Source organism: Kryptolebias marmoratus, linkage group LG21 (assembly GCF_001649575.2).
Source record: "Kryptolebias marmoratus isolate JLee-2015 linkage group LG21, ASM164957v2, whole genome shotgun sequence".
NCBI classification, from domain to species: Eukaryota; Metazoa; Chordata; class Actinopteri; order Cyprinodontiformes; family Rivulidae; genus Kryptolebias; species Kryptolebias marmoratus.
Genome location: NC_051450.1, coordinates 7867176 through 7877710, shown reverse-complemented (window position 1 = coordinate 7877710; position 10535 = coordinate 7867176). Strand labels below are relative to the sequence as shown.

The window sequence follows — 10535 nt, the reverse complement described above, 5'->3', positions numbered from 1 at the left end:
TAATCTTCCAATCCAACATACGACACCAAACAAGAGTCAAAAGCAGGATAAGCTGTTTGGAATTGGCAGAGAAGACTTGGTAAGTTTTTTTATGGGTGAAACCCACACACACTCAACTCTGCTGCTCAACTCACAAATGCATTTTTTAAAACAAATGTGGCACCATTTAAGGGGAAATAAATAGGTTTTCCTACAGCATAATATTCTCTACCAAGAAGCATAGTTACAACAAAGAAATAATCAACAAAACACACATTTTCTAACTTTTAGTGCTAAGTTTATAAAATTTAAACAAGAAAAAATTTCATTCCTGATTAGCCTTATCTTTTACACACGAGTATTTAACAGTTTTTGCTTCATACGTCTACCTCTGTACAACAGTATGGTTCACAAAAAGATTGTTATCATGGTAAGCATCTTGACAATATACCACAAGCACAGCAACCAGCCGTGACCTCACCCTCCCTGACACCCTGAACAGTTTCTTTGCACACTTTGACACATCTAGCTGCAGTGAGACTGAAACTCTCCAGGAGGAGCAGTGATATGACCCTTTTGTCCTACAACTAAATCAAGCAAGATCCTGGACGTATCCTACATTAAAAATCAGCTATCACCCACCTTAATGATTACCGCCCTGTTGCCCTGACTCCAGTAATCATAAAGGGCTTTGAAAGGATTCTCTTAAAGCACATCAAGGTCGTCATTCCCCAGCAGTCACAAACGTACATTTGCAGACCGCTGGACCCCTGCAGGCACATACACACTCACTCACCATGCTTTAAGGACTAAGATATGCTGTGCTGCACTTTGCCCTTTACATCCCATTTATTACTGCCACTCTTCTACTGCCATCTGTTTTCCAATTCCATTGCTGCCAACATGTTTTTCTTTTCACAACTTTTTATATTGATACTGTTTTGTTTGTGTGTTAAGCACTGCACATTTTGTAGCCAAGAGCCACCAACAAAATGTTGTTATGTGTATGAATAATGACAGTAAAGATTTCTTGAATGGGATTAGTTAGTGTTAGTCACTCATAGAGATGCACTGATTCCTGTTTTGTGGGCCAATACCAGTTTCAGTTCTGACCTGCTAATACTGATTTTTCCAATACTGGTTTCCCTCAAAGAACAATATTTAACAGAATACAAAATATCAATCTATTACATTTCTTTACCCACTTTTCTGTGCAGGGTTGCAGTGAGCTGGTGTCTAACTCCAGTGGTCATTACGCGAGAGGTGGGGTACCCCCTGGATAGCTCACCAGTCCATCACACATCAATATAAGCAAGGCAAAGAACAATCATACCTAGCGACACTTTAGAGTTACCGTTAACCTAACATGCATGTTTTTGGCCTGTAATAGGAAACCAGAGTACCTGGAGAAAAACCACACATGCATGGGGAGAACATGCAAACTCCACACAGAAAGAACCCAGCTGAGTTTTGAACCTGTGACCAATCCTGCTGCAGTTTAGTCTCTAGGGTCCAGAGTGATGAGGAGAGTTTTAAAGTGTCCAATATTGAGAATGGATTAAACTTTTGAGTGACTGACTGACAGAACACTTTCACACTGCTGTTCAACATATTGTTAATGTTTTGAAATAATAATGGCAATGGCTGGAAAAAAATAGACTTTTACCTGTAAAGGCAAGATGAGGTAAAATGGTGGTCATTAAAATTAAAAAAAGAAAGACAAAAATGCTCTTAGTTTAGTCTGAGAAATAAATTCTAGTTAAATTGTACCTCTTGACTGTAAGCAGACAGCTGGTATTTAGTGAAGCGGTTTGGAGTTTAAAATGTCTGTTGTATAAAAAAACATTTGTTAGAATTTTGCTAAATAATTTGTAATTTATACAAAAGTGAGTTCTTTAAAGGAAAATTCTCATTTCCCACATTTTTTAAATGTATACTTGATGTATATTGTAGATCTTTGTAAGATTTGCTTTTAAGACTTAGTGACAGTTCAATAAAATGATAAAATCTTATTGATTTTAGATTATTTGCTGCAATAATAAGGAGATTTTGCTGTGCTCTACTTAAGGCAATGCTATTGTTCATCAGCCTTGTCTGTTCATTGAAGAAATACAGTAGAGATGGTTCTGCTGTGGTTGAGAAACAAGCATCTGTAGCACGAAACACAAGGATGTAATCTGCCATAAAAAATACAATTTTGTGACTCCTAAAATGCCATTTCTGTGCGGATGCAAGGCTCAAACAATAAATACTTGAGTATTCACAAAAAAACGTTCTTTTCACTTTTTTTTATTTTTATTTAGCTCTCTGAATGTGATGACCTTGTGTTGTCAAATTGTATTCCTGGTCTGATAGCTGCCTTTTCTAGCACATTTGGTAAAAACATGAGATTAGATCAGTTCTTAAATCAAGAAGCCAATTAATCTAATCACTGATTGTCTTATCTTATGACGGTTTGCTAACCTTCAAGCACTAATGCAGCTAGGATTGTCCAATACGTGATACTATCACATTAATCATCTACTCATTTGATTAATATTGATACCAACATTACCATCTTTATCTGCTCCAGTTGTCTTACAACTCTGGACAGAGACGCTCCGCTGCTCCCTTCACTATCAGCTCCCTGACTTCGACACTGAACTGCTGCTGACACCAACATCAAACTATTTTAGAAGTGTTTTATTGTCTGATTTTTATTAGGGGTTTGTGACCACAAACACATCCATTTAGTCTCATTTGCACCCACTTTTAGTTCCCCTTCACACTGGATGACAACCCCACTGTGCACTCAACGACCTATGTGACCTTTTAGAATATGGGTAGATTGTGGTGAGTTTGGAAATCATTCCCTTGGAAGGTAGTCGTGATGCTGCTACGCTCTTAGTACTCAACAATTAGTTTTTTCCCCGATTGTTTTTTCTACGTCCCTGAGATGCTCTACTATGCCCTCACCATGCTTTATAAATCAGTCAGGTTTCCACAAAAATACTAAACGCATACGTCCACAATCACACCACATCCTGACCACGTCCACCCTTCTTCCCTCCTCGTCCAGCAGGCCTGACCAGGATGAGAACAAGTGCTTCTTGCTTTGCGGCCCAAAGGAGAATGAAAGACAGACTTGGCAAGAGGCCTGATCCAGTCCTGCTTTAAAATCCAAAAGCTGGATGGTCTTAGCAGGGTCTAAGGTGGCATGGCTGTCAGACGTGTATTAGGAACACAGTGATCTCTTTATGAATGATAGAGTGTGAAAGATCTATAACGATTTTAAGCATGCACAAATTTTTGTGGCTAGATCATGGTAGTATCCATTACATTAGGCCTACAAACCTGACTTGGCCGCCGAGGATTTGAATTTGACGTATCTAGTCTACAGCTGTGATCATGACAAGTTCATGAAAACAACCTAGCATGGATGTGATACCCCTGGCAGTAGAGTTGTGCTAGTGTAGCATGACTGTCTACCTTTTAGCTGCATCCTGACGCAATCTGAGAAACCCGTACATATAGAGTGTGGTGAGGGTGCAGGAAAATGTCTCTAGGATAAAGACAATAGATTACAAAAAACTACTTTGTAAGTACCCAAAGAGCAGCAGCCTCGTGATTACCTTCACAGTGATGGAGGTTCTAAGAGGTCATACAGATTGTGGAGCGGGTGAGGTCATCATCCAGTGTGAAGGAAGCATTAAAAACAAAGACAGGTTTAATTCTCCATAATTTTGTGTTTTCAGATACTTTTTCACCCTTGTCCAACATCATTTCTAAACCCTCCCTGGACATTTTGGTGTGTAGCCATCAGAGTATATTTTAAGCAAATTTCTTTTTAAAGGCATGAAATATAAAACCTGTGCACAATGAGGGCGTCAAACCCAACTGTGGTGGAACAATGAGGAAACTCAACATGAAAAGAAAATCTGAACTCAAGACTAATGCCAGGCTTGAAACCCAGTGAGCCTACAGAAGCTGCACACTTGAGGCAGTAAATAATCGAGGCACAGTAACCTGGGAGCACAGGTTGCATAAATGACACTGGTTTGTCCACGAGTCTTTCTGCACAGAGAGGTGAGACTGATTCAGGAAGCCGCTCTAATAATCTTCGACGTTCAGAGTTACAATGTTTGATGAGGTGATGGTTAACATGTTGGAGAACCTGCTCCGTCCACAGAGCAACACCACAGTTATCAGATCAGAAGGTCACCTGTGGAAGACTTGAAGATGAATAGCATCAGGACCGGAGCTTCAGTCTGCTCAACGTGAGCTTCAGAGTGTCTACAGGAGCATTCATCAGGAAATCGTGAAGCATTTGCTCTACTGAAAGAATCCCAGAAGCCCTTTAGTTGGAAATGATGGCTACTTTAGTTTGTAGGAAATGTGACATCTTGGCTTTTTTAGACGAGGACCATTGGAGCTGTCTGTGATATTGCTGCTCACTCAGAGATAACAGTGTCTCCAGCTGCTGCCCCTCCTTTGGACTCAGCTAAAGGGAGATGGAGGCCTTCCTGCATGATACAGATGCTTCACACAAGCTGAAAGAAGCTTGTAATTGTCCATCCCAACTATAAAAACACCACAAGCTTTACATGGATTCTCCTCTCAGTCTATAATTAAACCAAGGGTTTTGTTTGTGACTTTTTGTTCGACTGTACTGCTGTGTTCCTATTTGTATTTTTGAACAAACTCTCAGCTGATTGACACCCTTGGAAGCACAAACCTGATTAATAAAGCTAACTTGAAATATTTGTAACTCCTCAGGGATCTTTTAGGTACGATTAATTTTCTTTCTCGTTGATAAGTGTCTGTAATGAATAAAAAATATCTTCAACTTTTGCTATTGTTTTGCTGTGTTGATGTGCTTAATTCAATTCAAATGAAATGTATCTGTTTGCCACCAAATTACAGCCCAATCCATCTTAGGGCACTTTAAATTTGAAGTTAAAGACCACATAGTGATGCTCTTAACATTACAAAAGATATTTTAGCCACTATGAAGTGGGGTTTTGTGAAAAAGTTTTGAACAGTTCATATCTTGCCTGTTGTAGATAACTATGAATGACCTTAGTTTGGAGAGACAGAGTTTAATTCTGACAGCACTGATGAACTAACGGCTAGTCCAAAGTGAACGGAAATTGTCTCAAAGCAACTCCAGTCTCAAAAATGTCAAAGCGGTTCATGCGGATGCTGCTATTTAAGCCTTTACATGGCTGTCAATTTCACATTACACAGTTAATTTGGTAAAAATATTACAATATTCCTGGAGGAAGTGACCCAGACTGCCCAGGAAGTGCCACAGCTAACTGGAGTTGCTATTAGATGATAGCAATCCATTTTGGTCTTGGTCCTATTTAGACCAGTGCTTATCTGCCCTGTCACATTTAAACCCCCTTTCTCCAAACTGAGGTTGTTCAAAGAGCTATCTAAAACAGGTAAGATATTAAAAGTAGTATCTCAGTTGGCTGCAACTGCTGGCAACTAGTTGGGGAACAGAATTTGCGAGTCTCCAGAATATCTCGAAACATTTGCAAAGGTTCTCAATACCCTCACTTGAGTCACGGAGACATAATGTGCAGAGCCTAGAATAGAGATTTGCAAGCTGCGCACACAAAAACAGGCTGTGATTTTCAAAAATTAGCTATTCAAAACATGGCCGCATGGCTTGCTGGTCACTTGGTCACAAACATGCAGAATTCAGTAAGACTGCAAAAGAAAATTTGTGTATTTATTTTTGCTATTTTGAGTTGACTGGTCTCCAATAGATAGCCAAGGAGAACCTTTACCGTTCAGATCTTTTCCGAAGAACCCCACTCAAAATTGTCTGAATATACCTTTAATTACTTGAAGTGTATTATTCTTGATAGAGTTTTATTCTGAATAAAGGGTTGGACTGTTTTTATCTGTTATGTCTGAAAGTAATTCTGCGTTTTAAAGTCCGTCCATGTTAGACCACTTTCAGCAGAGTGATAAACAACCTGAGCTTCTGTGTTTTCAAGCATTCAAGTTTAAATTTAAAGCAGACATTGGAGCTTGCTTTTTAGTTTTGATAGACAGTGAAACTTGAAGCTCTGTAAAGAATTCTTAGTAAGAACCTCATTTATTAATAACATATTTTTTTTACATTAAATGTCTGTTTCTTACAATTTATTCTAATCTTATATTATTACATTTAATTTTTTTATCAGTTGGATCATTTGTTGCCTCATTTCTTGGAATGTTCTGTGTACTAAAGACAAATTTTAACTGTATGAGGCACTGATTTATAATATGAATAATAATAATGTTGGATTTGTAGAAGGGCTGTTTCAGTCTGTTATTTACTTTATGTTCAGTATTAAAGTATCCTCTTATCTTGGAAGCATTATGATAAAAACCCATTCTTTGGGTGACTAAATATATGGGAATATACTTTTTTAAAAGCCAGTTAAGTGTTTTTTCGCTTTCAGCTCGTAATATTGAATATTATAATCATTGTCGTCCTGCAGTGACGTTCTACATGTTGGTAAGAGTCAGAGGGATTCTCATCGCTCCGTCAGAACCAGAACAGAGATCCACTCCACCAGACTTGGTCCACAACGCTTCAAACGTCATCCCCTCCCTCCATCTTCCAGAGATGTTTGTTAGTCTGCATCACTCGAGGCCGAACGTGCTGGTTTCCTCCACAGCCACCAGCAGTTTCTCATAAAGCGTGATGTATGAAGGGTACGGGGGCAAGTCGAGGCGGTTGAAACACGTGTGAGCCCTGACAGGGAGAAAGAGATGGTCTGTTTTCATTCCTGACAAACTCATACAAACACCTTTAATCATGAATACAAAGCAGCTGGAATGATAATAGAACGTCATCAAATTGACAGACAGAATTTGTTACACAACTAGTGCACATTTTAACGGCAACAACAAACAAATGTCCTACTCTATCTCACAGGACTGGGACTAGCTGGTGAACTGAATTCATGAGGGACCTCCAGAAAGTTCTTCTCAATTACTATGTGTGAATCGCAGAAGTGGCAAGCCTTGTCCCTGTCGTTTTGTAGACGTTCAAAGACATTTTCTTTCAAAATGATCACAGAGTTGTCGTGGGCATCTCCAATCCATTTAAAACACACCTGAACTGTTTTGGGGTCATCTTGAACCCATCTCAAGAGCGCTAGAGGTGTTTGAGACCTGCAGGGGTGTTCTCCTCTGACAGAAAACATGTCCAGGTCTAAAAACCACGCTGATGACAAATAATCATCATTGACAAATGGGTCCAAATCTGCCTATCTTTATTTCTAAAGTGTACTTCAACTGATTAAATCATAAACATGGGTACAGAACTAGCCGAGGTGAGTGATATGGGCAGAGGTGGATGGTAAAAAAATAAATATACTGCCACATGAGCTTTTTACTACATTTGCTGCAGAGAATAATAATTGTGCCAAATCATTTGGGGAGGACAAAGAATGCACTCTTCGCCATCTTTGAAAAATTGCATTTTCAAGTCTGCATTTCATTTCTTTGCCCATTTAGATAACTCCATAAGGAAGTGCCATAACACCTTCTTCTCTGCTGCCTTAGTTTAACACCAACAGAGGATGAAGCCACAGCCTTCTTTGAGGCTAACCTAGACCTTAGACCTTTCACAGCTAATTTCTTCTGCCTCAGTCATGCTCTGCTTCTCACACCGAGCATCTGGACAAAGGCTACCTCAGTGCATGCTCTCTCTTTGTGCTCACTCTTAAAAGAACCACACCACTTAACTGCATTGTACCAATGCATTCCAATGCAGTGCAATATAACATGTGGGGTGACATGTCATTCTGTCTGGACTTTGCGAATTGCTGGCCCATAAATTTCACAGATCTATCTAAAAAGCTAAACCAAAAACATCAATAATATGAGAAACTCACATTTTAGATAAGGCAGTCTCGGAAACAACATATTTTGAATAATTAAAATAAAACTTATAGCTAATAAGAATTAGATTGCAGATATCTAAAGGATGAATCTCTCCAAGCAAGCATTTTAGTATTTTAGATATGAACAATGTTCATTCTAGACAGAAAGAATGCCTTTGTGAATATCAGCAGGTGAAAGCTCAATACAAATAAATGGGAAAAGTGACATCATTTGTCCAAGGGACAATTATGTTAGAGATATCTGAAATTTTGACTAGATAGGAGGATTGTCATTTTCCAAATCTGAAATGGAATTAAAAAGAAAAAAAATTTTTTTTTGATATCTTGAATAGGCTACATATCCAGTCTGATTATTAAATGTTAAAACAGACCCTTATAGATGCAGGGGCTTGTGTCCTATCCAGGGGACACAGACAGTCAGGTAATGCTAGCAGCCCTGGACTACGCCAGGTCGTCTTGCAGCTCACCTGCTTCTCATTTCACCACTTCCTGACTGCACATCCAAGTTAACTTTACAGTCCTACCCAAGAAGCATTTCGGATTGGCTCCATCAATGTTCTACGTGGAACAGGAGTCGGTAAAACCAGAATGAGGTACCTGGGTAGTGATGTGACTTTGCCCCACTTCTCGATGCAGAAGCGCCGGAGGCCGTTGGATCCCCTCAAGGCTGCAAAGCCTTCGTAGGGAACACTGGACGTCCCTGTGACAAACTGGAGCAGGCGGAGGCGCTGCTCATTGGTGAACCTCTCCACTGCTGCCCAGAACCAGCGCATCACTATGTGGCCGTCATGGTAACCTGGTGGGTACAGCACACATAAAACATTCACATACATAGAGACTACACAGAATATATATATATATATATATATATATACACACATATGCAGACCTACAAAATTTTATTTGTTTTAACTGTATTCCTTCTCACTCACAGAGAGGTTGGATTAATTATGTCTGCAAACATAAAGTATTTAGTTTGGCTTTGCCAAATCACAGTTTCTTGTTTCTGAATCGTGTCCTGTTTTTGAGCTGGTGTAACATATATGCCACGGAAACTTGGGGCAAGTTGTGTAAACAACGGAAGCGCTATGGACAACTTTGGCCCTGTGTTGTTGCTGTTTTTTAAACTTATGGGGATTCTACTGAGACTTCAGGAAGAGAGGTGCAGTGGAAGAAATGCTCTGGATGCTGCGATTGTTGCGCGGAGTAGGGCAGCTGTTATCTGCCGGAGATTTCAGGCTTTACAGCAGCTTCAGCTGGGGGACAGACGGCAGAAACGTTGCAGGGTAAGCTAACGCTGTTGTTTATATTCCTACCTTCGCTCTTTATGCTCGCATCTGGTCACACCCACGACCAATGAGTGAACAGGAGCTAAGCTTGCGCTGCCCACGAAGCAGGGCCGGCCCGGCTGGCCCTACTCCGAAGCAGGGACCAAAGAAGCAGGGCCGGCCTCGAAAAAAATGCAGATGTAAATGCACGCAAAGCAAGCCGAGTAGCGAGAAGCCGGGACTTTTAGAGCCCGTGTAAAAGGGGCAGTAGAAGCTGAACCGAAGAGAGCATCTGATCCATACCTCCTCTGTACTCTGTGTTGCTCCTCCAGTCGCTCAGGTCGATCTCTACTGTCCCGGCGATGACCAGCTCAAGCTCCCGGGCATCAAAAACCGACACCAGCCTGGAGTCCACCACCTGAGAAGGATGTAGGGTCAATTCTGAACTGAGATGAAAGCAGGTGTCTAAGTATACACGGACACTGCATTTTTTCAAGGAGAGTACAAGTAGTTACATTTTGTGTTAACTCTTTAAACCAAGACAGCAACAGCCTATTTCAAAAGCACCAGTTGGTGAGTGGTGAGATTGTTGGGAAGCTTGTGCTCAGATCCGTATATTCCCAGGGTCCTCTTCTACTCAATGTCAGACTGCTATTGCTATTGTTTTAGATGTTTTATCAAACTGTTTGTGTTGAAGGTGCTAGATTTTGTCCCATCTCTTGACAACTTGGCTGACCACAATTTGCTACCTGAGACTGGTACTGGCATTGACGCATCTCTAACTACATTTGTTATAAACCATCCACAGGGGGAGAGCCAAGATGGCGACCGAGGCAGACGTAAGCTTTAGTGGTTGAGCAGCCGTTCAAATCTCTATCCCTTACTTTCATATTTCGACCCTCTACACAATGCTTTAAACATCAGCTACTTTTAAGGATTTTTATAGAACAATCTCACGATCTCTTGAACTCTTAAGTCTTTTATTAACATTTTTTTAAAAACCGACTTCTGCGGATCGGATCGCACTGCTAATACGGCTAAGCTAACTACAGCTACAACACCGCAGGACGGACCGTCGTACTTTGCCAACATGAAGCCACACGAACAAGGGACGAAACGCAAAGAGATAAATCCATCGGCCCGCAAAAAAGATTTGACTCTCGGATTTCCGACAAATAATTCAAATGCAACAACGAGCTCTATGGCGAAAAACGTGCCCACTGCTACTACTTTAGCTACATTAGCTAACGCAGATCATGACTACACAGTCTCCAAAACTCCTAGTTGTTATGATGCTGAAGTCACCCCTTTACCTCCATCTAATCCCGACACACCTGTCAAACCCAAAGAAAAGAAGCAAAGAGCAGAATTATCTTTGGTGGACTTGCAAAATAAC

General features: G+C 40.5%; 1 protein-coding gene across 2 annotated transcripts in view; it reads right to left on the bottom strand.

The window, feature by feature from the left end:
* Positions 1–1714: 1714 nt before the first annotated feature.
* Positions 1715–10535, bottom strand: part of LOC108234712 (E3 ubiquitin-protein ligase HECW1) — a 77248-nt gene continuing 68427 nt past the window's right edge. For both annotated transcript variants that reach the window (XM_017414101.3, XM_017414103.3), the window contains 3 exons: positions 9443–9557; positions 8469–8667; positions 1715–6715 (listed from right to left, as the gene is read on the bottom strand). In XM_017414101.3, coding sequence (XP_017269590.1) covers positions 6604–6715; positions 8469–8667; positions 9443–9557 — 426 coding nt within the window. In that variant the 3' untranslated portion in view covers positions 1715–6603. The remainder of the gene's footprint in view (positions 6716–8468; positions 8668–9442; positions 9558–10535) is intronic.